Here is a 25,549-nt window from a genome sequence, read left to right on the forward strand (position 1 = left end):
CTCCTTGCAAGCGACAGCACTGCACATGGGCCAGGTCACCACATGTGTCCGGAGGCCCTGGGTATAGAGCCCTGGACCCTCCATATGGCAGACGGACGCTCTATCAGTTGAGCTACGTCCGCCTCCCAAAGATGATCTTGATGGAGACATTGGAACTCTGAATTCTGCTGAGACTTTACCAGATAAACCTGCCATGGCCTGCCCAGTCCAGACCACACCTGGTTGACCTTGTATCATCCAGCCTCCAGCCTGCCCCAGGGAGTCTGGACCTCCTCCCAGCCCTGAGGCTCGTACCAGCCACACTCCAGTATGCACTGCAGAGCCTCCAGTCTGCCCTGAGGAAACTTCCTTCCAACCTCTGCCTGAAGAGATTAATCCTGTCTCACTGAAAGAAAATGCAAGGAAATGCCCTGAGGCTAGTAGCTTGCAAGGCATTTCTAATCCTTCTCCTTATCCACCTACCACCTCTCTTGTCTTCCAGACTTATTACTAAAATCACAACAAGCCCCCAAAGGTGAAATACAAAATGTGACTCATGAGGAAGTAAGGTATACTCAGAAAGAACTACATGAGGTTTCCAACTTATATAGAAAGAAATCACGGGAATATATGTGGGAATGAATACTAAGGGCATGGGATAATGGTGGAAGGAATATAAAGTTGGATCAGGCTGAATTTTATTGATATGGGTCCACTAAACAGAAATTCTGGATTCAGTGCTGTAGCTTGAGGGGTTAGAAAGGGCTCTAACAGTTTGTTGGGGTGGCTGATTGAAACATGGGCCAAAGGATGGCCTAGCATGTCTGAGGTTGAGATGCCGGATTTGCCCTGGTACACAGTAGAAGAGGGAATGCAAAGGCTTAGGGAGATTGGAATGCTAGAATGGATTTACCATTTGAGAGCTGCCCACCCACCCCAGGAATGTCCAGAGGACACACCCTTAACCAGGACTGTAAGGAATAAATTTGTAAGACTAACTACATCTTCCCTGAAGAGCTCTGTGGTTGCTTTTCTCTGTAGTCCAGATATTACTGTAGGGAGGGCTGTGATGGAATTAGAATCCTTAAACATTATAGGGATGATTAGATGTGGGTCTGGTAAAAGTAAAGTATCAACAATTAATCGGGAAACGAACTTGGCCCAGTGGTTAGGGCATCTGTCTACCACATGGGAGGTCCGTGGTTCAAACCCTGGGCCTCCTTGACCCGTGTGGAGCTGGCCCATGCTCAGTGCTGATGCGCGCAAGGAGTGCCCTGCCACGCAGGGGTGTCCTCCGCAAAGGGAAGCCCCACACGCAAGGAGTGTGCCCCATAAGGAGTGCCGCCCAGCGCAAAAGAAAGTGCAGCCTGCCCAGGAATGGCACCGCACACATGGAGAGCTGACACGACAAGATGACACAACAAAAAGAGACACAGATTCCCGTGCCGCTGACAACAACAGAAGCAGACAAAGAAACAAGACGCAGCAAATAGACACAGAGAACACACAACCAGGGTGGGGGGGGGGGGGAGAGAAACAAATAAATCTTAAAAAAAAAAATCACCAAAGTCAAGGTGGGCGTGGCTACCGCAATGAAAGGCAGAATCAAAAAAGCACTCAAAATAGTCTGAGTCACGTAGAGTTATGGCATTGGCTAATACATTATGGGGTAGCTAGCAGTGAAATAGATGGGCAGTCTACTAAGTTTCTTCTGGACCTGAAGAAAGAAGAATTCTAGGTCTAGTGAATGAAACCCTAACTCAAGTTACAGATGCAGAGATTCAAGGCCCCTTAATCAATTCCCAGACTTGAGACAGTTTACAGACCCAGAGCCCCTTGAATGAGGAGGAGGCCAGGTCTCCTTGGGAAAGAACCTGTTAAACTGCCCAAAATTTATACTATTAATCTTCCTCCCACTTTTCCCCAAGGAGATCTATGGCTTTTTACCAGAGTAACTGTGCATTGGGTAAAAGGAAATGATCATACATTTTGGATTATTAGACACTGGCTCAGAGGTGACATTAATTCTAGGAGACCCAAAACGTCACTGTGGTCCACCAGTCAGAGTAGGGTCTTATGGAAGTCAGGTGATTAATGGAGTTTTAGCTCAGGTCTGTCTCACAGTTGGCCCAGTGGGTCCCTGGACCCATTCTGTGGTTATTTCCCCAGTTCCAGAATGCAAATTGGAATAGACATACTCAGTAACTAGCAGAATCCCCACATTGGATCCCTGACTTGTGGAGTGAAGGCTATTAAGGTTGGAAAGGCCAAGTGGAAGCCACTAGAACTGCCCCTACCTACCAAAATAGTAAACCAAAAGCAATACCGGATTCCTGGAGGGATTGCAGAAATTAGTGCCACCATCAAGGACTTGAAGGATGCAAGGGTGGTGATTCCCACCACATCCCCATTCAACTCTCCTTTTTGGCCTGTACAGAAAACAGATGGATCTTGGAGGACAGTAGATTATTGTAAACTTAACCAGGTGGCGACTCCAATTGCAGCTGCTGTCCCAGGTATGGTATCACTACTTGAGCAAATCCACACATCCCCTGGTACCTGGTATGCAGCTGTTGATTTGGCAAATGCTTTTTTCTCAATTACTATTAGTAAGGACCACCAGAAACAGTTTGCTTTCAGCTGGCAAAGCCAGCAGTATACCTTCACTGTCCTGCCTCAGGGGTATATCAACTCTCCAGACCAATGTCATAATATTGTCCGCAGGGATCTTGATTGTCTCTCCCTCCCATAAGACATCACACTGGTCCATTATATTGATGATATTGTGTTGAGAGAACCTAGTGAGCAAGAAGTAGCAAAGACTCTAGACTTATTAGTAAGGCATTTGCTTGAGAGAGGATAGCACAAGTAAGTAACATGAGGAAGTAGCCCAAATGTCCATGGTCACCACCCCTGCCATGTTACCTTCTCTTTCCCAGCCCACAGCTTTTGCCTCTTGGGAAGTCCCTTACAATCCTTTGACTGAGGAAGAGAAAACTAGGGCCTGGTTTACAGATGGTTCTGCACAATATGCAGGTACTACCCAAAAGTGGACATCTGCAGCACTGCAGCCTCTTTCTGGGACATCCCTAAAGGAGGGTGGTGAGGGCAAATCCTCCAAGTGGGTGGAACTTCGAGCGGTGCACCTGGTTGTTCATTTTGCTTGGAAGAAGAAATGGCCAGAGGTGCATTTATACACTGATTCATGGGCTGTTGCCAATGGTTTGGCTCGATGGTCAGGGAATTAGAAGGAACATGATTGGAAATTGGTGACAAAGAGGTTTTGGGAAGAGGTATGTGGATTGATCTTTTTGAGTGGGCAAAAAACATTAAAATTTTTATGTCCCATGTGAATGCTCACTACAGGGTGACTTGAGCAGAGAAAGATTTTAATAATCAAGCGGGTAAGATGACCTGCTCTGTGGCTAATGCTCAGCCTCTTTCTCCAGCCATTCCTGTCATTGCCCAGTGGGCTTATGAACAAAGTGGCCATGGAGGTAGGGATGGAGGTTATGCATGGGCTCAGCAACACAGACTTCCACCTACCAAGGCTGACTTGGCTAAAGCCACTTCTGAGTGCTCAATCTGACAGCAGTAGAGACCCACACTCAGCCCCTGATATGGCACCATACCTCAAGGTGACCAGCCTGTTACCTGGTGGCAGGTTGACTACATTGGACCACTTCCACCATGGAAGGGGGAGTGATTTGTTTTAATTGGAATAGACACATGCTCTGGATATGGGTTTGCATTTCCCACATGCAATGCTTCTTCCAAAACTACCATCTATGGACTTGGACTTACCAAATGTCTTATCTACCGCCATGGCATGCCACACAGTATTGCTTCTAATCAAAGAACCCATTTCATAGCAAATGATGTGCAGGAATGGGCGCATGTCCATGGAATTCACTGGTCTTACCATGTTCCCCATCACACTGAAAGAGCGGGATTGACAGAATGGTAGAATGGCCTTTTGAAGACTCAATTATGGCACCAACTAGGTGGCAATACCTTGCAGGGCTGGGGCAATGTTCACCAGGAGGCTGTGTATGCTCTAAATCAGCGTCCACTCTGTGGTGCTGTTTCTCCCATAACCAGGATCCGTGGGCCCAGGAATCAAGGGGTAGAAATGGGAGTGGCACCACTCACTATTACTTTAGTCACCATTGACTTACTGCAGTGGTGAATCATAGATAGCTGGTTATAATTACATCAGTCAAGGAGATTGCCATCAGCAATGAGTGACGCTTAACCCAGTCAGTTGAATGCCTTCAAAAGGGAAGGGATTCCAGCATTGAGAGAGAATTTCCCAGCTCGACTTGGACAGCCACCATCTCCCAGAACTCATGAACCTTCATTGGACTTAAAAAATTTTTTAAATGTATTTCTCTCCCCTTCTCCCCGTCACCCCATTGTCTGCTCTCTTATGTCCATTCGCTGTATGTTCTTGTGTCGACTTGCATTGTTGGCAGCACCAATAATGTCTCTTTTTGTTGTATCATCTTGCTGCATCAGCTGTGTGCGGCACCACTCCTGGGTGGGCTGTGCTTTTTTTTGCATGGGGCAGCTCTCCTTACAGGGCACACTCCTTGCACACACCAGCACTGCGCATGGGCCAGCTCACCACACAGGCCAGGAGGCCGTGGGTTCTAACCCCGGACCTCCGATATGGTAGGCGCTCTATCCGTTGAGCCATATCTGTTTCCCATCATTGGTCTTTCATTGCAACCCCTGGTTGCAGCCTGTCCGCGGAACCTGGACTTGTGCATCCCCACGGTTGCAGGAGACTCTTATAGAATCACATACTATTGATAGGTATCTCTTTCTGGTTGTTTCCCTAGAGAACCCTAATACACACATTACTCAGTATTGTGTGACTGGCTAGTTCATAACTTACCATGTAGGTCCATGAGTTACAATTTCCTAAGAGGACAGGGGCCAATATATATTTATCTTTAGTATTCCCTAACATAGCTAATACACTGCTATCATATAGCAGCATTTCACAGCTGTTAATTCTTGAACAAATGATAAAGATCATTGTAAAAGCAGGACACTCATTCTGATCAATTGCTGTTCTGAAATGATAAAACCCTATGAACAATGTACATAACATCTTTCTCAATTGACTTTATGGGGAACAAAATTTGCTCTGTTGGTATGACTCACAAAATGGATGGCTTGCTTCCCTGAAACAGGCTTGGAGGAGTAAAAGGTAAGATGACTTGTTGTATCAGTCTGCTGACTTGTGTTAAATAATGATAGTGTTTCCAAATGATTTAACATTTATAGCTTTTCTTGTGTCACATAAAGTATTTGATAAATGGAAAAAAATGGGATATCAGCTGGAGAATGGGAAGAGACTGGCTTTAATTCCTTAGATCTTGTGCTATTTTCTTGCCTTCCTAAAGCATTTTTCATCATACACCTAGATGTTCTCTGGCAACAAGAATGGGGAGAAACCATGTCATCACACCTTCCTTCTTGGAGACTGCAACCCAGGCTTAGGGCTCTGACAAGAGAAGTGGCTGAGGATAGCTGGAGAAAAGGGGGGAAGGGGTTTTGCCTGGTTGCCACCCCATAAACTTAATTCTGTAGGGCTGGAAACACAAAGGTGGAGACATTGGAGCTCACCGAGGAGCCCAATCTGTCTAGTTTTATGGTTCTTCTTCACGTTTTTAATTTTAGTCACCTACCATTTATGCTTTGCTTTTCTTCTCCACCCTCAGTTGATCTGAATTCAGGATACTTAATTTCACTAGTACATTCTGTTTGGCAAAACGTCTTTTCCTACGTACGCTTTTAGAAAACAAGCTCCCTCCAAGTAGGAATGGTGGCAATCTTAATTTTTTTTTGCATAGACTCTAATGCACCGGAACTACGGGAATGGAATAAGCTCTCACTTCTCACCTTATTATTAAAATACTTATCTTGGAAATTTTGGATGAAGTGAGAAATTGATATACTTGTTCCAAGCTCATGCTCCTGTGTGCTCTCATTCTGGAGACCAGGGTAAGGTAAAGTGATTGTAAAAAGCTCCATCCTATCTGGAGGCTGGAGATTACCAAACAGCAGACTATTTTAGAAATGTCAATGAGGATGTCACTTTCTGTGGCATTAGACCTCTTCCACTACAGAAGCACAACTGCTTCAGCGCTCCTTTCCATGCATCCAACCCTTCACCCCCAAACACATAAAAAGGGCAGCAGATATTGTTTATCCTGCTACAAAAGATTATTGTAAAAGGTTAAAACCTCCTAAAAGTAAAAGATGGATTAAAGATTATGAACTGAAAAGATAAAAGGCAAAGATTAAAACCATAAGAACTAGAAGAAAATAGTATTTAAAAGAAAATAAAGCAGAGCAGGTATTGCTCAGTGTTTGAGCACCTGTTTCACATGTATAATGTCCCTGGTTCAATTTCCAGCACCGCCTAAAAAAATAAAATAAAGCTGACACTATAATATTTATTCATGCAGTAAACATTTCCAGAGCACTATGTGCCAGAAATTGGGCTGAGGTGAATGAAAAGCAGTCTTTGATTTCATGGGAATCTGGGAAGGGTTTCCTGAGGCTGTGACACTTGGGGCAAGAAAAAGTTAAGAGTTGAATGAGGAAAGGAGTAAGGCCCCTGGACCAAGCAGAAGTGAAGCATCAGTCCTGAGGCAGAATAAACTGTTAAGCCCCAAAGCAGTGATCCCTCAACCTGGCTACACTCTCAAATCACCTGGGTGTCACCTCAATTAAATCAGAATCCCAGCAATTGAAATCTGATGCCAGGATGTGTGTGTGTGTATTTATTTATATATACTTGAAGTCAGTGTTTTTAAAGCTCTTCCCCAACCCCAATACCTCTCCTCTCTGCCCCGTGATTCTATGGTATGCCCCGGGTTGAGAATCGCTGCTTTAGGGGACCTAAGTAAAGTTACAACTAGGACAAGAATGACAAGAGATAAAGGTGGAGAGTGGGGCAGGTGCCAGAGCATGTGAGGACTCAAATGGCCATGAGGAGAAAAGAACAGTATGAAGAAGAGCTCAGGGATGGACAAAGCCACAGGGTCTTCCAAAGGTCAAAGGAAGCACCCAGAATTTTGGGTGGAAAGGGAGTGGCTTAGAGCAAGAGAACTAAATTGCTCTATCTAATAAAGAGGTTGAGTTTGATCAATAGAACCTAAGAGGCTGATGCTGGGTTTGGAGGGTTCCTGGAATTTGGATGAGACGAGTGAAGGGAGAAGACTCTAGATAGAAAAGACCAGAAAAGGGGAAGACCATAGGAACATGACAGCGGGCTGGGGTCTCGGGCAAAGGACAGAGAGGAGTTCTGCATCAGGGATGATCTGGACCCTGCAGAAATTCAAAAGGTAAACTTCCTGCCGGGTCTAAGAACCCACTCCTCTGTACCAGTCTATCACCACAGCTTCCTGTGGCTCTGGAGGATGAAGAGCGGCCCAGAGCACACCCGCGGAAGAAAGGCAGCGGAGAGAGGAGCCGGCCTGTGCGCGAGTGAGTGAGCAGGGGTCAGGAGCGAGGAGGACCGCAGACATCTTCAGGTGAGGGATTCGGGATTTCCCACAGTGTATTTCCCTCCCTCACACTTCTGTGTTGAAAGGGTGTTTACTATAGTTTTTGTTAACAGAAAATTTAAGTCCAACGTATATGATTTTATTTATTTATAAAGAAATTAATCAGACATTTTTTTTTATTGCAAGCAGATTCAGGTCTCCTGCTTAGATAATCTACAGAAAAGTCCAATATAATTTATCTACAGAAATAAAAGTTAAAAACAGTAGCATACAAAATAAACTTTACAGAAATGTAGGAATTGGTTTAATTCACAATTTAATATTTCAAAGCAGGTGAATTATTATCAAACATTACCATTTGGAGACTGATTTATGATGTTAAGTGTACCTACAATATTTGATATTTTAAAAATAAATTCCAGTATTTATGATGATGACAACGATACCATTAATGTTAAATACATTTTAAAGATTTTCTTTTATTACATTACATAATGAAGGGACATTTTAAATGGCAATGCATACACATTATATTATAATCTTAAGTTAGAGATAATATATGCATATTAAAATTCTGTATATTTCAATAAGGTAAAAAATAAAGCTATATAAACTGATCTTTAGATTTTTTTCTGCAAAAGTAGAATCACACTTTCATAATACTTCCAACAAATTTTCATTAAAGCTTTGTTTAAAGACACAATATCAGAATGATTCACATTCCCATTCACCTGCCCTCTAGTTTAAAAAAAAAAAGCATTTTGCCAATTGACATTTTCCTGTCTTTTCAAGTTATAAATAGGTAACTTCCAAAAGAAATGTGGACTGCAAGAAACTGCATGTTATATTAGGTTGTCAAATAAATTATATTGAGATAAAATAGAAATGGTTGCATTAGTTTGTTACTAGTCAGTGCAAAACATATGAACTTTAGTGGTTTAAAAAAAAAGGCTAAAAAACTTCCTTCAGATTGCACTGAACACTGGGTTGATGCATAACAATTTTGAAATAGTTATAACAGCAAGTATGAGACATTTTTAGTTCAAGCTGCAAAAAGCCCAACAAGCCAAACTAAGAAGTTAAATAAAACTCGTTATTGTAGAAACTTGTCATTTTTTCACTCTCCTTCATCAGAATCTCCAAAATCTACTTACTTAGCCCATGCACACACAGTCATACTATCAGTGTCCATGAGAGCTACAACCCTCACAGGTATTTTATTTGGTCTTCTTTCTTCACCCCTTTGAAGGAAATGCATAGGAATGGGTTGATGATTTGAACATTAGTTGCCAAGGAAAGGAGGGCTTTTCTCCCCTAGCTGACCTGCGGCAGAGGGCTAGCCCCTCCTGATGTGGCAATGGCCCATGTTTCTAGAAGCATGCAGAAAGGAGGTGGAGCTTTGGTGGATTCCAGATTCTGCCTTCCGGCCACCTCCTCTTAGTGCTGAACTGCAGTGGAGGTTTAAACTTGGGGAGCTATGAAACTACTTCAGTGCAAAGAAAGAACTGAGTCCAAGGCACTGCAATATCCTTCAATGAGTGGCTCTTACAAATGAAGCTACGGCTCCAAACCCCACTGCCTGCTGTGCAAAGGCTTTTCCAAGAAAGAGCCTCTTCCTACTATTGAAAGAAGCTGTATCTTTCCAGATTTAGGCAGAGACCCCTTGCAGGGTCACCTTAGGAAGAAAGCAGGGAAGTTCAGGATTTAGGGAATGGATACATGTGTGTTTTTGTGTGTGCATACACACTTGCACACATGTATACATATGGCAGTGTGTGAGCTTGGAGCTGAAATCAAGAGGGTACAAATGTAGCCAGGACTACTGAAGCATTAATAAAATGATTGCTTTTAAGGGAATGGAGTGGGTATTAGAGACCATATAGTCAAATCAACATGGTGAATTGCAAGTTAACAAATACGTGGTAATTTGTTAACAAGTATAATAGTGGAGAAGACTTTCCAAGGTAAGAAAAATGCCTAACGTTGACATTACTTGCTTTAAAGTTAGTTTAAGGCAAGTTAATTATTATTCATTTGTAAAGTGAAAAACCTAATTAAATCATATCTGAAATGGCATTTCAATGGGGTTCTTTTCCTCCTTTTATTTATTTAAATCATGTCCCCTTATTATATGAAGCACATTCATATAATAATAATTTCCCAAACCATTTTTTAAAAGATATTTGGAGAATGTAAAGTTTTGTGACTTTTATAGTAAGACTTGAATGAACAGAAGTATGTGCTAAATGTCTAGACAATAGATATGACTGGGATCCAGCATATTTAACCATCAATCAAGAATCTTCTACTTTTAAGGCTGAAGGATGGAAATTAAAAACAAAAACAAAAGCAGACAAAACTGCAGTGAATTATGAAGAAAAAGCATAGCAAATCACTGTACTTTAAGTATGCCTTTCAACTAATTACTGCCATCAGAAATACCAACAACTTAAGAGGTATAAAAGAATAAAATCAGATTTGAAAATTTCATTCATTGGATAGTGAAACATCAGTCAAAACTCTCACCAGAATTTAAATGTAAAGTGGCCAAATTCTCGTCAACTTAAAAATTTGAGTTTCAAAAACAAACTTTAAAAATTAGATATGGTATGATAACAAATAAATACATAAAAGAGGTATAAATAGCTATGAAAATACTTCAGTGCAAAGGCAATTTTAAGGTTTCTAAAAAAATACATTACAAATAATTTAACTAAACATAGAGAGAATCTGTTGCCCCTAAAGGTATTATATTTCTATCCATGTGAGGTTCTTAAAAATTACTGTAGAAATACACACACTGTGGATTTGTAGGGTCAGGTTTGGTTGGTGACTGCCAAGCACAGTCACTGCATCCATGACACTGTGACAGTCACGTGACAGGGTGGCCAGATGAGAATGGAAAGGCTCTTATGAAATGGTAAAGACAATCTTTAAGACAAAAATGGTGTCCTTACCCTCTATTTTATAGTAAGTAAAACTTTCATTATCCTAATCTTTGGTATGGTGTCTATATCTCACTTTAATTTACTCTAACCACTTTGTGTTCACTGTTCTGTGAATTCAATTATCCTTTTGGAGAATAGTTCAAATAATTATTTTATAGGTGAAAAGCAAACAACAAAATTGAGATTAAAAATCTAATGCCAGACATCTCAGACACAGATCTCCGTGTTTACTTATGAAAAGTCTCTGAATTTCTACAAGAGGAAATCTAGCAGCAGGCAAGGTAGTTAACTTTTAGTTTAGTTTCTGGCTGATGCTTTTCTAAAAAAGTCATCAGCTTTGAAGTCTAAAGTTTGAATCTCAAACTGAAATGTCTTATTTAAGGACCATTAAAGTTATGTTAAATAGAGTTATGGACCATTGAAGGTTACGCTAAATAAAACTATTCAAGAAACAAAAATATTGGTACAGAAAAGTAACAGGAACTTTATAACAAAGCAGCTTTCTGTTTCCCCACCCAAAATAAAACACTCAACAAAATCTTAAGACAAATGAAATCTATGAAAAAAAAATCAGAGCACATTATGGTAAAAATTCTAACACAATGGAGGAAGTATAAGATGGATATACTGCTTTTTTAAAACTGCAAGGCCATCTTGTCATCATATCCATTTCAGCCTGAAAGAGATTTGGTAGAGCACCACCCCCTAGTGGTCACCTCTCAATAATTACAGTGAAAAGGGAGTCTGACCACTGCGGCCAAATAGTTAGTTACCTTAGGGTACCCCAAACTGAAACTCTGTTCCCTAAGAACCGTGAAATAAAGAGTTCCCAATAATAGTAAACTAATAAACTTTATCCTTGGGAGGGTGGCAGATAAATATATCAAAACTACTATGGAAAAGCTTAAGTTAACAAGTCTTACTTATTTCTCACACATAAACACTTTTTTCTCCCCCCTAGAAAGGCAGCTGGGTGATGGGAAAGGAAAAGACACCGACAAACTCCAAAGTAATCCAAAACATAGAGGGTTGACACATCACTTCAGTAAAAAGAACTCAGAATCAGACATTTAAAAAATGAGCTTCAGGAGGTAGAGGGAAAACATAAGCAGAAGCAAAGCCTATGATTCTAACAGGAAAATGGATACACACTTATCTGAATGTCTACTTTGGCCACTTTCAAAAACAGAAGTTTTAGGGGGTCTTCTTGAGAAAAGGTCATGCAGAGATAACAAACTGTTCTACAGAGAAGGCATAGGAGGAGGTGAGGATGAGTAAAATGAAAGAAACACAGTTCTCATTCACGTGTAAAGTGATGGTCAATGGGGATATGTGAGGTGAGAGCTTCTGGCTCCAAGCTGAAATGCTGATCTCAATATGTAGATCATTTGACGAGCTATCCTCTTCAAGTAATACCAAACGACAGAAGACAATAGAAGGACGCAAAAACTTGGATGTGGGGTGAAGAGAACTTGTATGCTTGTAAGTCTTACAGTACCAGACTGTGCAGAATGTTCTTTTTTTTAGCAGTCCAACTAAATGCACAGAGAAAAAGATGAGTGACCACCAGATGTGGAAGAAATTATAATGAAAGTACTCAGGCTAGACTCTCAGAGCTGAATCCTTGTGGAACAAGTCGTGTTACGCATTTCTCTCCTCCTTTGCAAACAAAGGAAAACACACACATACAGAAACACATGTACACTCAAGAATGCAGTTCTTAAAGGCTTGAATTGGTGATCTATCATACAGGTGTTTCCAAACTGCACCCACGGTAGTAGTGTCTTGAACTGGAACTGCAATAGTTATTTGAAATACCAAAAATGGGTGAGAGCACAGAATACTCCTTGCTATTCCAGAATGTTAGCATCACTTTTTTAGAGTGAGGACTAGACCTTGTGGATGAAGGACTGGAGAGTTCACTACTCTGATAGCTTGGGCTTGGCAGAGAGGCAAGAGGGGTGAATTCTGAAGCATGGTCCTGACAATGCCTGGATGTATTCTGTCAAGAAAAAAGAACAACAACACAAAGTCAGTCCCAGGAATGAGCACTGTTAACCTCCGTGAGAACCCTATCTAAAACGAATTTGTGCCATTTCAAAACGGAGTTAACTCCTATTACTTCCTGTAGGACTTGCTGGACCCAATGATTAGGTCATCAATTTTCATTCCAAAAGGTCAGAGAGTATTCATCTCATTTCAAATATGATACATGTATGAATATTCTAGGGATGAAGGTCTCTCTCCTTTTGGTATCAATGATAGAGTGACCATTCCTTCATTCATTTGGAATACCAAAAGACAGTTGGGAGATAAAGACACAGGGATCTTCCTTCATTCATTCGACTGTCATTATCATTCAGGGAAAGCTCAAAAGCCCTAAAGCTAAGTTAAGATAAAATTAGTGCATCCCTCCCCAAGCACTGCCAGGGATCGGGGGTGGACAGCCCACTGACATGTACATCCTGAGTATCTTCAGTCCACCTTTATTCTTACACATGCCAGCAACTCTTGATTTTTGAGATTTATTAACAGCCAAACAGGCCAAACAACATGTGTAAGCATCATCAAATCTAATAAGACCTGATGGGAATAACAGGAAGTGGTACAATACAAATCTTTTCATGAAATAAAAATTCCCATGTATGAAGACTTTGGGATACAGAAGTTGGATGATGAATGTGTTTGTCAAGCCCTGAGCGGTCTAGATCAGAAAATGCTTCAAGAGCATAGCTATTTTATAATCTCCGCATTTTTCAGACACATGACCTTAGTTACAGTTGTTTCAGGTAATTTGCAACAATGGGCTCACACCAAATGTTTACCTGGGTTAATGTTCAATGCAAATAATATCCCATTCTAGACTTTGAAATACTATCTTTCTTGGTGGACCTTTTAAATGAAGCCGTTTCCACCCCAAAGAATTAGGGAGGACTTAACTTTCTGGCAACTCTGAACACTGGCCAGTGAAGCTAATGTTGCAGATGTCCATATATACAACAATATACATATGGGTGTGTGCGTATATATACACATGCATGTGCATATATACAATATACTACCGTAGGTAGTGAAGTCACTCACAGGCATGCAACTTACCTGGGAAAGCCAATAAGTATGTGTGGGTAAAAATGGTTGTGTTTTTTCATCATTAAACTTTGTTCTTAAAAAGAAAAAAAAAAATGACACGGCACAGCAAAAACTTTGGAGGAAAAATGGACAGTTTCAAAGAATCACAGCACACCAAGAAAGCAACTCCCAACTTGGCAATAATACTGTTACCTATCATTGAGCTAATTATGCTTCAGAAGCGGTAACATGTCCTTCAAGAAGTGGCCCGTCGGTGCTCAGCACTGCATTTACAGATGCTTTATGTTTCATACTCTTCTGCAAGGATGAGGAAAAAGACTGAGAGGTTGCTGCACACATCAGAAAAACATGAGAGAACGTCCAAGGTGGAGAGCAAAATCCAAACAGCGCCCTGTTTTTCAGGGTCTATTGCTGGTTTAATACAAACCTGTGGCTGCTCATCGGGCCTCATGGATCATGAAAAGCATACTGTCACTGCTTTACTTTTTCACAAAGCCTTCCTCATTAGAGCCGCTGACGTGGGGGCTGGCAATGCTGGCTGATGAATATGTACCTCTACGGTGGCTAACATGGGTATGAAGTTAGCAGGCAGCACAACAGTTTCTTCTGCAAGGTGCCTATTTGCAAGGGTACGCAGGCACTCTGCTAGGAAAAACAGACTGCTCTTCCCTAAAAGTGTTATTCACCGGGAAGAAACATAACCAAGAACTGAAGAATGGCGAAAAGGCTTCAAGAATAGGTCACAGTGCCAAGTGTATCTGTCAGGTGGGAAAGCTAGAGAATGTGACGGGAGTCCCTGAGTAGCCCCGAGCAAGTGCTCCAAGCATCAGAGCGGGCTGGTGGGCCCCAATAGCCGGCTGCTCTCACTGCAGCAGGAAACAGGAAACACTTGCAGAATTCTCAAGCTGAAACTCCTGCCATACTGTCCAAGCTCCCTGTCTACCTATTTCCTAGGCAGAGCTATGCTCTTCCACAAAGAGTCGCCAAAAATTTCCTGAGAAGGAAAGGTGGTTTTACCCACTCCCTAATCTAACAGAAGAATTCTGCCAAGAGACATAGAATGCTGAGGATGTAAGCAATGGCACTCAGGATGCTTGCAGATCAAAGTGACTCAGTGTCTGAACAATAAAGATTTTTTAGTCGAACTTCATTAGTTTCTCAGTGACAAGGAATAAAGAAACTAAGACTTGAAGTACTGCAGTCTTGGTAGCAGGTTTGAATTGGCAAGTCTCCCAGTAAGGAGAAGGATGAATTAAACAAATGATGGAGTTGTTTCCCTCTGCAGGGGTAAATATGTTTATATAATACATATATATATATGTACACATACACATATATATACACATATACATATATATAATTTAAAAGATATTTGTGCCTGTGATATTTTTAAATAGGAAAAGGTTAAAAGGAAAAAAATAGTCCATTTGAAGTATAATATATTACACTTTGTCACAATGTTTATTCCTCCAAAGTTTGTTTGCATGTGCCATGAGCATGCTCTTTGCTAAGGTGTGGATGGCTGAGCCTGGAGGTGACCCCTCCTTGGGGTCTAAGCCCCCAGACCCTAAGTGGCTATGGAAGCCACAGCTATCGCCCAGTGCCGGCCTTCTCTAAGCAGCAAGAACCTAGCTTCTGCAAATGCTCAGAAGCAAATGAACTCCACGGAGACCGCATTGATAGTTCGAATATTTATTTTTAGCCCAGAGTTGGCATGATTAAATCAATTTTGTAAGCACCTCCTGTGACTTATTAAAGTGTTCCTAATAATTTCATCCTAAATGTTTTTAAGTATATAAACAGCGAGGCGAAATTATGTAATTTATTCTAACAAACTCTGATGGCATCAGATAAGAAAATTTCTGATTGCTGTTAATTTACTTAAAAAATGTACTATCTTGTTAAAAAGTAATTTTTAAAATGTACAGAAGATGAGCTGTTATTAAAAGAAAAAAAAGCCTTTTCTTGCTTTAGGCATTTTCCCATTTAATAAACTGTATTGGTGAAATAATAATACCAAATATGCATTTTCCAAGTACCATTAATTTTGAGGCATACATAAATGTAGCATTTAGGTACATGAAACATCTAGACAGATGATCTCCTTTCGTCTCTGGAGGAAAAGTCTCCGAGAGCTAGCATCTGTCATAGGAAAACGCTATGCAAATGGCTCGAGATCCCTGAGAAATTGGCCACTAGAGTCATTTAAAGCAAGTTAGAAGGCTTTGTTTAAAATGATCAGGCTTCTTCCCATCTTCATCTGGGTAAGTATGGCTCAGCCTGTCCTGCCTTTCTGCTAATGTTCTGTGGGACCCTGAGCAAACCAGTTAATCTTGCCAGTATTCAGTTTCCTTCTCTGCAAAACGAGGACGGTGATGCCAACCTCCCAGGGTGGTGGCGAGTCCACAGAAGTGTGTGTGCTGAGTGGATTCTAGAATACTGTGCAAACAGAGGTATTGCCAGTCACGCTTTATAGGCTGCGGGGAGAAGGGTGGCACTGATACGACTTTGCTCAAGGGCTCTATGATGTGGTAAGCAGTCGGCTTACCAACTGTAAATACAAACCTTCATGTGTAAGTAGCCAATCTCAAAATACAAGAGTCAGTTTAATATGGCCAAGCTCTGAGCCATTAACTGTGCCTGATATAAAGATGTAATGTAACCCTCACTGATGGTACAGGTGAAACTGGATACTTCTAATGGACACTGAGAAAGAAACATAGGTTAATAGATATTGACTGGCCCCTGTTCAACTTCTACACCCCAAGATACATTTTATCTCATTATTACTTGATGTGATCATTGTGATAATAAAGGACAAATAAACACACCAGAGAGTGTCTATTCACTAGCACTTGATAATAAAGCAAACCCTCTGCTGTCCTGTGGATATAATCCCAAACATACAAAAAGGCAGAAAAAGAGTCACCTTGTGTTCCATTAGAAACTCAGACTGCTGGAAGTCTGAGAAAGCATAAAGATGGTGGACTGCTCAACAGAAAGGCACTGATGTTTAGTCTGCTAGTCCCAGAAGGTTCAGGAGGGGCCCATGCACGTCATTTGCATATAAACAAGGTAGTAGTTATTTAGGCAAAGCAGGTTGGAAGGCAAAAGAAAATGTGGAAAGGAAAAAGAGAAACAACACAAGGTGGTGAGTCCAGTTAAAAGCTAACAACTTCCTAGTGCATATTAATGCTGATTACACTAAGCAAACAGACATTGGTATTGTTAAGATAAAAAAATCATTTGTTCATTTTCTCCCTATGACACTGTCCAATTCTACCCCAGCATTATGCCTCTTGAGTTTTGGTTTACATTTGACTTTTAATAGCAGTAGGGACTTTCATGATTCAAGAAGGAGATGGGTAGGAGCTATGTTAACAATTTCAAAATGTGTTTTAAGGAATATCAGTTACAGAAAATGTTCTGTATAAAAAGTGGTTCTGAGGTCAAATGTGTTTGGAAGGACAGCATTCTCTCTATTTCTTCTAAAACCTACAATGCACATTAGTGTATTAAAGGTTCTGAGAAGTCCTGCAGCAAGATGTTCTTTCAACAATGCTTACTTAACTCTCCAGTTCTCATGGTACTCTTCAACATCTAATATCTGTGGATCAAGTGTTCCCTAGGACACATTTTCAGATATACTAATCTATGCTACTTATTGCTGATGCAAGGTTTACCCATCACCACTAGCCTGAGCAGGACCTCACACTTGGATTCAAATCCACAACTCTACACAGTCTTTCCACACCATGCATGGTATATCTGTCGTGTATTTACATCTATCATAGAGCTACATTGCTGAAAACGAGCTCACGAACTAAAATTCTCATTTAGGAAAAAGTGATGTTCTACAGCTACTCAGAGTAAAAAAAAAGGGGGGGGGGGCGGGGTGGGGTGGGATGCTGCTGGTTGGGTGGGGGATTAACAAGGTTCTCCATTAAAACGCAGTGGGGCAGCTAAGCCCAGGGATGCCCTGAGAGTTTCTAGCTTTCACTGCCCTAATATTAAAGCCTGCTTCTATTCTGACTGCTTAGCAGTGAAGTCCTTTGATTCCTCTGCTGAGAAATCCTTTAGGAGAGTCATTTCTTGGGATTTTACATTCTGGAATGACAGTGTGAACTTTATATTCCTGCTTGTGGCAAAAGGGAGAAAGGGCTTAAGTTCTCGAAAATATCCCTGGTCCTATACCACTCTTATTTAAACAACAACTTAAAACAATTTGTAGTGAAATTGTATATAAACACTCTTTTACTAATACTGAGAAGAGATTTCTTCATCATGAGTTCCTGTTAAGCATTCATTTTACAAACTATGGCAGGAGGCATAAGGAAGGGAAATACTTAGGAAATGGTAGATAGGGTTTAATATTTTTAAATCAGCACGAAATCTCTAAGAAAGCTTAGAAACACGGATTTAATTAAAATTGTTGGGGACTAATGATAGATGCGCCATATGCAATAACATGTACTACATCCATTCTAACCCCAATATAGGGCTACCTACTTTTCATCACAAATACTGGCCAACAGCAACTAGAAATTTAAAGCACTGATATCACCTGAGGTCTGAAAGAGTGAATGAATACTGATCTGGGAATATGTTAACTGCCTTTTCAAGAAGCTGCTCTTTCTCTGCTTCACATGCTCCTTTCCCCCTTCCTCTTAACTTTCTCATTTCCACTGTTTCCCTCCCCCTCCTTCATCTCAGACAGTTATCCTGTTTCTAGAAGGGAGGATCTCTATTTTGCAGGAGCAGATACTGCTGAAGCTTTTTCTCTTTCACCAGGATCCTTTTTTTTTCAACTGAGGTTTTAGATTTCAGAGGGCGTAACAAATCAACTGGGGAGCTTGTTAAAAGTACAGACTCCGTGGCCCAATCCCCAGAAAACTAAGTGGTGGGAAGCAGCAGCTTCCACTTCATTGTCCACAAAATTGATGCCAGAGCTGTGGCTGCTCACGGCAAAGGAAAAGTGCTGCTGATGGCCTGTGCAGACGAATCGAGCCATGCCTCCTGAACGCAGGGAGAGCCAAAGTGATCACAAAAACCATTAGGCACATACCTCTTTGGTGCATGAAACCAGATTAAGCATTTTGCGTAACTTCTTTTCTGAACCCACAATTCTGTTAGCCGGCCAGTTTTGGGAATGTGGAAAGTAAGTAGCCCTATCAATAACCAACATTTCCTAATAGCCACGCTGAGGTTTTGAGCCAAATTCACTGCTTTTAAAAATTATTTTAACTTTTAAAGGAAGGATTAATGAAAATTATTTTTGGATTTACATAAAATACGTTGTCTTTGTATTGGCATTTTACTCTCTTTTAAAAAATTATAGCAGACCAACAGTTTAGTCCTAAATATAAAATTAAACATTGGACATCCTGCATTTTACTTTATTTAATGTTTAAAAGCATGTATTGTTATGAAATTCATAAACAGCATTGGACTGATCATCCTAGCTTTCAAATGATTATTTCCCCATCTTTACTCTAGGAAGCTGAGGCTCACGATGATACCCTAGAGGGAGAGCGCCGCCGTACCTGGGTTCTTTCTGTTGCGGTTGGCCACAGCTGCCTGCACAGAACTTTTTTGAGAACATCAGGAAGAAGGCTCACAGTAATGAGGAGGATGATGGCCAGCCACGCAGGGCCGCTAGACAACATCTGTATAAACACATAGTACATCCTTTGATAATTGAGGAATGGCCTAGAGGATTAAGGAGAAAACACACACACAATGGTAGGTTAGAAATTATCAGGAGAAACAACGAAAACTTGTCATCTGTTTTCACCACTTGCATGAAGAGGCTATAAGTTCTGGTAATTTTTATTCTGATCACTAAGAGTTACTTTTTTCTGAATCAATGGGCAAATCATTTAAGACTATCTGCTTTGAATTTATCAAATAAAATATGGGACTTAGAACTTCCTTTAAATACTAGAGTATCATGAATGGGAAAGGGAGGGAAAAGTTCTGTGAAGTCATCCCAAAGTGAAAACGTAAGTCTCTGAAGTTCAGTTTCATCAAAAGAAGAAAGATTAAAACTGGTGATTTTTTTTTGTTCCAGAATCACATCCTAATCAACGGTGATTAACATGGAGAAGACATGTAAGAGTTTTGATTAGCAGAGCGACAGTTAACTATGGTTAACTTCCTACAGCTTATGCCATAGAAATAAATATTTAAGAATTTTCTGTATAACTGCAGACCACAAAATGATTTTCCTACCAGGTAACTTTATAATTCACAGAAACTATCTATATTAGGCAAGAAACGAGAGAAGGATGCCGGTACTAATGATACAATGCTAAGCTTGAGTAATGCAGTGCCATTTTTCATACACTTTTCAACTAACATTTATGGATCACCATTTATATTCCAGATACTATGAACACTATTACAGACGCAGAGAAAAGGCCCTACCTCCAAGAAAAGCACAGTTACACCAGGGATGTAGTCAACTAAACAGAAAAGAAGAATACAGAATGGTAAGTTTAATGACAAAGGTGCCACCGAAACACTAGAAGACTGGAAGCTCTTAGAAAGGTTTCCTGAAAGAGGTGATGCCTAAAATGATACTTGAATGATAGATACTTGGAGCTTCATCACTGAGTTGTATATATGACTAGCTCCTAAATCTCTGTGCACGGTAAGATTGTATGTCATATGTCCTATTTCTCTTCCTGCAAGTGGGAGACTTGGGGAAGAACAAGTCAGTCTTAGTAACGAAGTTACTAAGGAAGTTCTAGGAAGTAGGACACCAAAAGAAGAGAGCTGCTCAGACTCCTATCAAGGCCCACAGAGATCATGCCTAAACCCCAAGGCCCCAAGAGTTCATCAGAGACATGTCCAGGGTGAAATCTGCCTCTTACAGCCACAACTTTTGAAAGTTCTCTGAAGCTACACAGTTCTTTAGTTTTGAGTAGTTTAGTTTTTACTGGAAACCCACCAAAAGTTTATCCAGTTTTTCTGAATTTCCAAGTCTCAAAGGAAACACGTAATACATCTCTTTGGTCACTAGGGGCCATCAACTGAACAAGAGAATTGGGATGGATACTAGCCCCCCCTGATACTAGGGACAATAACTGACTACAGGGCATTTTCAGCCCCCCAGGCCCCCCACCTTGGCTCTGGAGGCTGCCTACTACGTGTCGGGGACTATGCTCAGTATTGGAGATACAAAGTAAAGGAGAACGCTTCTGACTTAAAGCCTAGACCAGGACTAGGGCAAAGCAAGTGTGTGCAACTGGAGGAGGCACTTCCTCTCAAGTTCAAGGACCCAGTAAATAGGAGAATCACAGAAAAACACAGTTAAGTGCTGAAACAAGAGCTGCATGACTGCATAGGCAACGAGGGGTTGCTGCCCTGCCTGTGGTGGTTCGAGTTGCAGCGACAGTGTCTGCTCACAAGTAGGCTAACTGGAAAAGTGCTATGGGCAGAACGAGCAGCACAGGCAAAGCTGGGCAACAACTGTCACTGATGTCAAGTCCAGCCACTTGTCGACCTCTTCAGGATGGACTGGTATTTTCAAATAGTCTCAAAACTGTCTTCTTGTGTTGCTTTTGCACTTATCAATTCATAGGAAACACCCAGCAGGCACAACCACCTGACTCTGTCACTCCTCTGCTGAAAATCCTTCAATGACTTATCACTCTACTCGGACTGAACTCAAAGTCCTCACATGGCCTACCAGGTCCAGCATGACCTGCCCCTACCTCATTCTCCAGCTCCATCTCTGGCCAGCCTTGGCCAGGCTCAGGACTCACCAACCTACCAAGTGCCTCCCTGCCTCACGGCTCTGGCATGTGTGCTGCTCCCTCAGGCTGACAGAGGCGCCCTTCCTTCATAGTGGAGGCTCCGGAGGCCTAGGCTTGAATGCCAGCTCTGCTGACCTAGCAACTATGTAGCCTCGGGTTTATCATCAGTCCTATGTGCAGAATACGTTGTGGTGAAGATTTTATAGAAAAGACACAGTACTACATATAAAGTACTTATCACTGTGCCTGATTCTAGTGAGCATTTTATAAAGGTCAGCTACCAAAGAAGACGATGATTTTCTTCCAAGTTTCAGTTTAAGTAATAACTTTTTGAGACACCATCTCTACCTCTCAATGTGAAACGGGGCCCTTGCTACAGCATCCTAATCCTCTATACGATGCATCACGACTCCGTTATTTACTCATCTATGTTATTACTCAGCACCTGCTTCTTCCTTTGAGAATGTAAGCTCAAAGGGCAGGGGCCACACTGTCTTCATTTCTCCCCTGGGTCCCTAGGACCTAACAGAATGCCTAGAACATAGGAGCCGTCAACAAATATTTGTACAAATGAATGAGGTTACTTGTACAGAAATTGCCTTATGAGCCCTTGATGAAAGATACCGCAGGACTATAATATCACATAATTATGTAATATTTATTAAATTCATACCAGACAATTCCTCCCCAGAGAAGGGAAAAGACAACGTAGAATAGCAGTGAACCCCAGATAACAAAATGGTTTATCCAAGTCCAGTAGTGTGTATCTAATGCAAGCTAAAGGAAAAAAAAAAAAGAAGTGATTAATAGTGGTGTAATCTAGGCATGTCCCTGAACCACAACAACCAGGAAAGAAAGCAAGAGAATAATGAAATACAAAACCAAAGAAAACAAAAACTTAATGTTAGTCAAAATGCCTATATAAAACTTTTTAGGGAAAACAAAACAAAACCTTCCACTTCCACTGGAGAAAAAGAATGTTGTAATATCATAGCCCTTTTAATAACAACATTCCTAATAAACTCTCACCCATTCTGGGGAAATGGAGCCATGCAAGTATTTCTCAAACTGGGAGGCTTTAGTTTTAGGTATTTGTTGATAGGTTTTGGGACTTTCATAATGATATCCAAAACATAATTTAATTTGACTTTAAAAACAGATGAATTTTCCAAAATACCTTGATTTGTTTCAGTTAAATTGTATTTTGATTATATTGTTAGGTGTGGCTACTTGCTATTTAAAATGAATCCTTTTATTTAAAAAAGATGCATTCCTTAATTCTGCATAATTCTCTAAGTTCACATATGGGATCACTCACTGTACTCTCCTCTTCCAATTAAGCCAGAGCAACAGGAGCTCGCCTCACCCGGGTCCAGTGGTGGCTTCTAGCCTCAGGATGGATTTAAAATTCAGAGTTCAGAGATGAGGAGACCTCCCTGTAGCAGGGATCAACTGTGGCCAGAAGATGAAATATTAATGTGAAATCATTTACCTTTAGAGTGACTGTAAATACCATCACAGTGAATACCAGCGTCCCAAATGTCCAGTTTCCAAATATCTGTTTTGGGGAAAAAATAGACCAAGTAGTCTTTTGTTAATATATACTTTTACCTCTTGCACTCTCAAAGCAAGAGTTTCAGAAAATGCACCTCACTGTTCTTGAGTGACAACACTTCAAACCCCAAAGATAGGTGGAAAACATGTTATAACTAAGGAAAGAAGATGGCAATAAACAGCTTGGAGCACAGAAAGACCCCCTAGATCCGCCTACAACACACTCACTGCTCTAATGATTGAGTGATTTAATCGAAGCCCTACCTATACTGCACTTTCTGACCTCCCTTGATATTGATCCTGCTCAGTGCTCTCAAGCAGCAACAAGTATTAGTACGAATATCTCATACCAAGAACAAGAAAAATATCTAACAGCTGATCATTAAATATGTACAATGCAAACTTTGGTACATTCTAATCTTTTTCTCCTTTTATGTTTTATGTAACAGACATTTACCTGATGACTTAGCTACATCTTTTGCATGGTTCATGAATAGGAAAACTCAATAGAGTCTGAGTCTATTTTTTTGAATTCTACTCAAATACCTGCCTCTTGTTCAAGGGTCTCAATAGTTAGAACATTTAACCAGTAAGCAACTAGAGAAAAAATATGTTAAATATAGGTGATCATAGGATACGATTTTCCAGAGTGAAGAAGGGAAGACAAGACAAGACAGAGCTACACAAAGGCCACCAAGCAACCAGTTTGACGGCCAGGAAGAACCACAGATGCCCCGACAGTTAAACAGAACACAAGACCTTCATGGGGCAGAAGAGCCCATCCAAGAGAAAGAGAGGAAATTAAGCAGGGGTTACATGAGCTCCGTTCTTCCCATTTTAAGGATTTTGGCAGGAGGCAACAGGGTAAATGGCAATTTGATGAAGGCGCATATGAGTCAGAACCCATGAAAACTAAACTCAGAAGAGACAAGCAAAATAAAATATCTACTACTTAAGACCTCTCTTTTAAGAAAAATCAGTGTATTGGAAATTTTATTCTGCAAAAACTATTTTCTTTGAGCAGATTTCTATAGTATGTAAGAAATGACACATTTGTAGTTTTTCCGATTCTGTGCAGAACGGTTCCTCTCAGAGAATGTTCCTAGTACTTATTTAACATAAAATTTAAAGCTTATTTTCACAGAGAATTAAAAAGCTAGAATACAAATGGCTCTCCTTTATGGTTAGTTTTCAAACATGTATCCCTATACATAACTCGATTTAGGTCAAAGAATAGGCTACAAGTCTTCTGATATATTTAGCAAGGTAAGAATTTGCTTGTAGACTTCTAGAGGAAAAACTTGTTAGGACTTTTTGGTACACACTGATGTTTTAAGGACCGTACTTTTCAAATGCATTCCTACTTCACTGCTGATGTTCCTTGGGTTTGGTAGACTACAGTAGATTTGAAATTACAAATTACATCTCCTAACAACTAGTCCAATAAAACAACAGGCCATAGTTGTCATTTTTCACAGGCAAATAGTAACAAAGCACAACTACCTTGAATCAAGAACTGGGAATTTTGGTTAAAAACCCTGGGAAATGCTGATATATCAACTCTGCCTCGTCCTTTGGCAAGCTATTTCCAGATCACTAGAAAAGGCAATCATAGTAACTTAATTTTTAAAGAAGTCATCTTAATTTCTTTATTTGTTCCAAGTTGGAGCTCTCGCGTTAATTGCCAATATTAAATTTACTATTAAAATTATTTGATGTTATTTCTATTAGGATTTTGGAAGATGATTCACTATGACACCAATCCCCTTTCTCTAAGGATAGCCCAGAAGCATCTACTTTTTCCAAGTGACATCAGTCCCCCACTTCCAAAGCTCTTATTTCTGATTTCTTTAAGACTCAGTAACTTTGGATCCTAAAGTAACAATATATCTCAATTGAGAATTTAATTAACTTTATAGCCTATTTATGATTATTAATAACTATCTTACTTGAACAGTCTCTGGAACTAATCCTCACCATTATACCAGATAAAAAAATTTTTTAAAAGATTTTTTATTTATTTCTCCCCCTCCACCCCCCAGTTGTCTGCTCTCTGTATCCATTTGCTATGTGTTCTTCTGTGACTGCGTCTATCCTAATCAGCAGCACCAGGAAAATGGGTTTCTTTTTGTTGTGTCAGCTCTCTGTGTGGGCAGCACCATTCCTGGGCAGGCTGCACTTTCCTTTGCGCTGGGCAGCTCTCCTTACAGGGTGTGCTCTTTGCATGTGGGGCTCCCCTATGCGGGGGACACCCCTGCGTGGCACAGCACCCCTTGTGCGCATCAGCACTGCGCGTGGGCCAGCTCCACACGGGTCAAGGAGGCCGGGGGTTTGAACCGCGGACCTCCCATGTGGTAGGCGGACGCCCTAACCACTGGGCCAAGTCCACTTCCCCCAGATATAAATTTAATCTTTTTTCCACACACCTCCCAGTCTCCCTCTTGGGAATGGGTATTCTTTGCTCATAAAAGTCTTCAAACCCAGACCAGTTTAATTTTCATGTGTAAAAAAAATTCCATGATAGGGAGCAGATGTGGCTCAGTGGTTGAGTGCCTGCCTCCTATGTACCAGGTTCTGGGTTCAACCCCTGGTACCTCCTAAAAACAAACAAACAAAAAATCCATAATAAAACATAACTTATGTTTTCTGAAGATGGTGGTCATAAAAAATGACTCTTTCCCCTTTGTGTACT

At 40.8% G+C, this 25,549-nt stretch overlaps 1 protein-coding gene across 1 annotated transcript in view; it reads right to left on the reverse strand.

Moving 5' to 3' along the window:
- Positions 1–7,622: 7,622 nt before the first annotated feature.
- Positions 7,623–25,549, reverse strand: part of ATP11A (ATPase phospholipid transporting 11A) — a 230,886-nt gene continuing 212,959 nt past the window's right edge. Inside the window, 5 exon segments of the mRNA XM_071208206.1 lie at positions 7,623–12,455; positions 13,736–13,840; positions 19,087–19,252; positions 21,977–22,080; positions 22,796–22,861. Coding sequence (XP_071064307.1) covers positions 13,751–13,840; positions 19,087–19,252; positions 21,977–22,080; positions 22,796–22,861 — 426 coding nt within the window. The 3' untranslated portion in view covers positions 7,623–12,455; positions 13,736–13,750.

Source organism: Dasypus novemcinctus, chromosome 15 (genome assembly GCF_030445035.2).
Source record: "Dasypus novemcinctus isolate mDasNov1 chromosome 15, mDasNov1.1.hap2, whole genome shotgun sequence".
Classification (NCBI taxonomy): domain Eukaryota; kingdom Metazoa; phylum Chordata; class Mammalia; order Cingulata; family Dasypodidae; genus Dasypus; species Dasypus novemcinctus.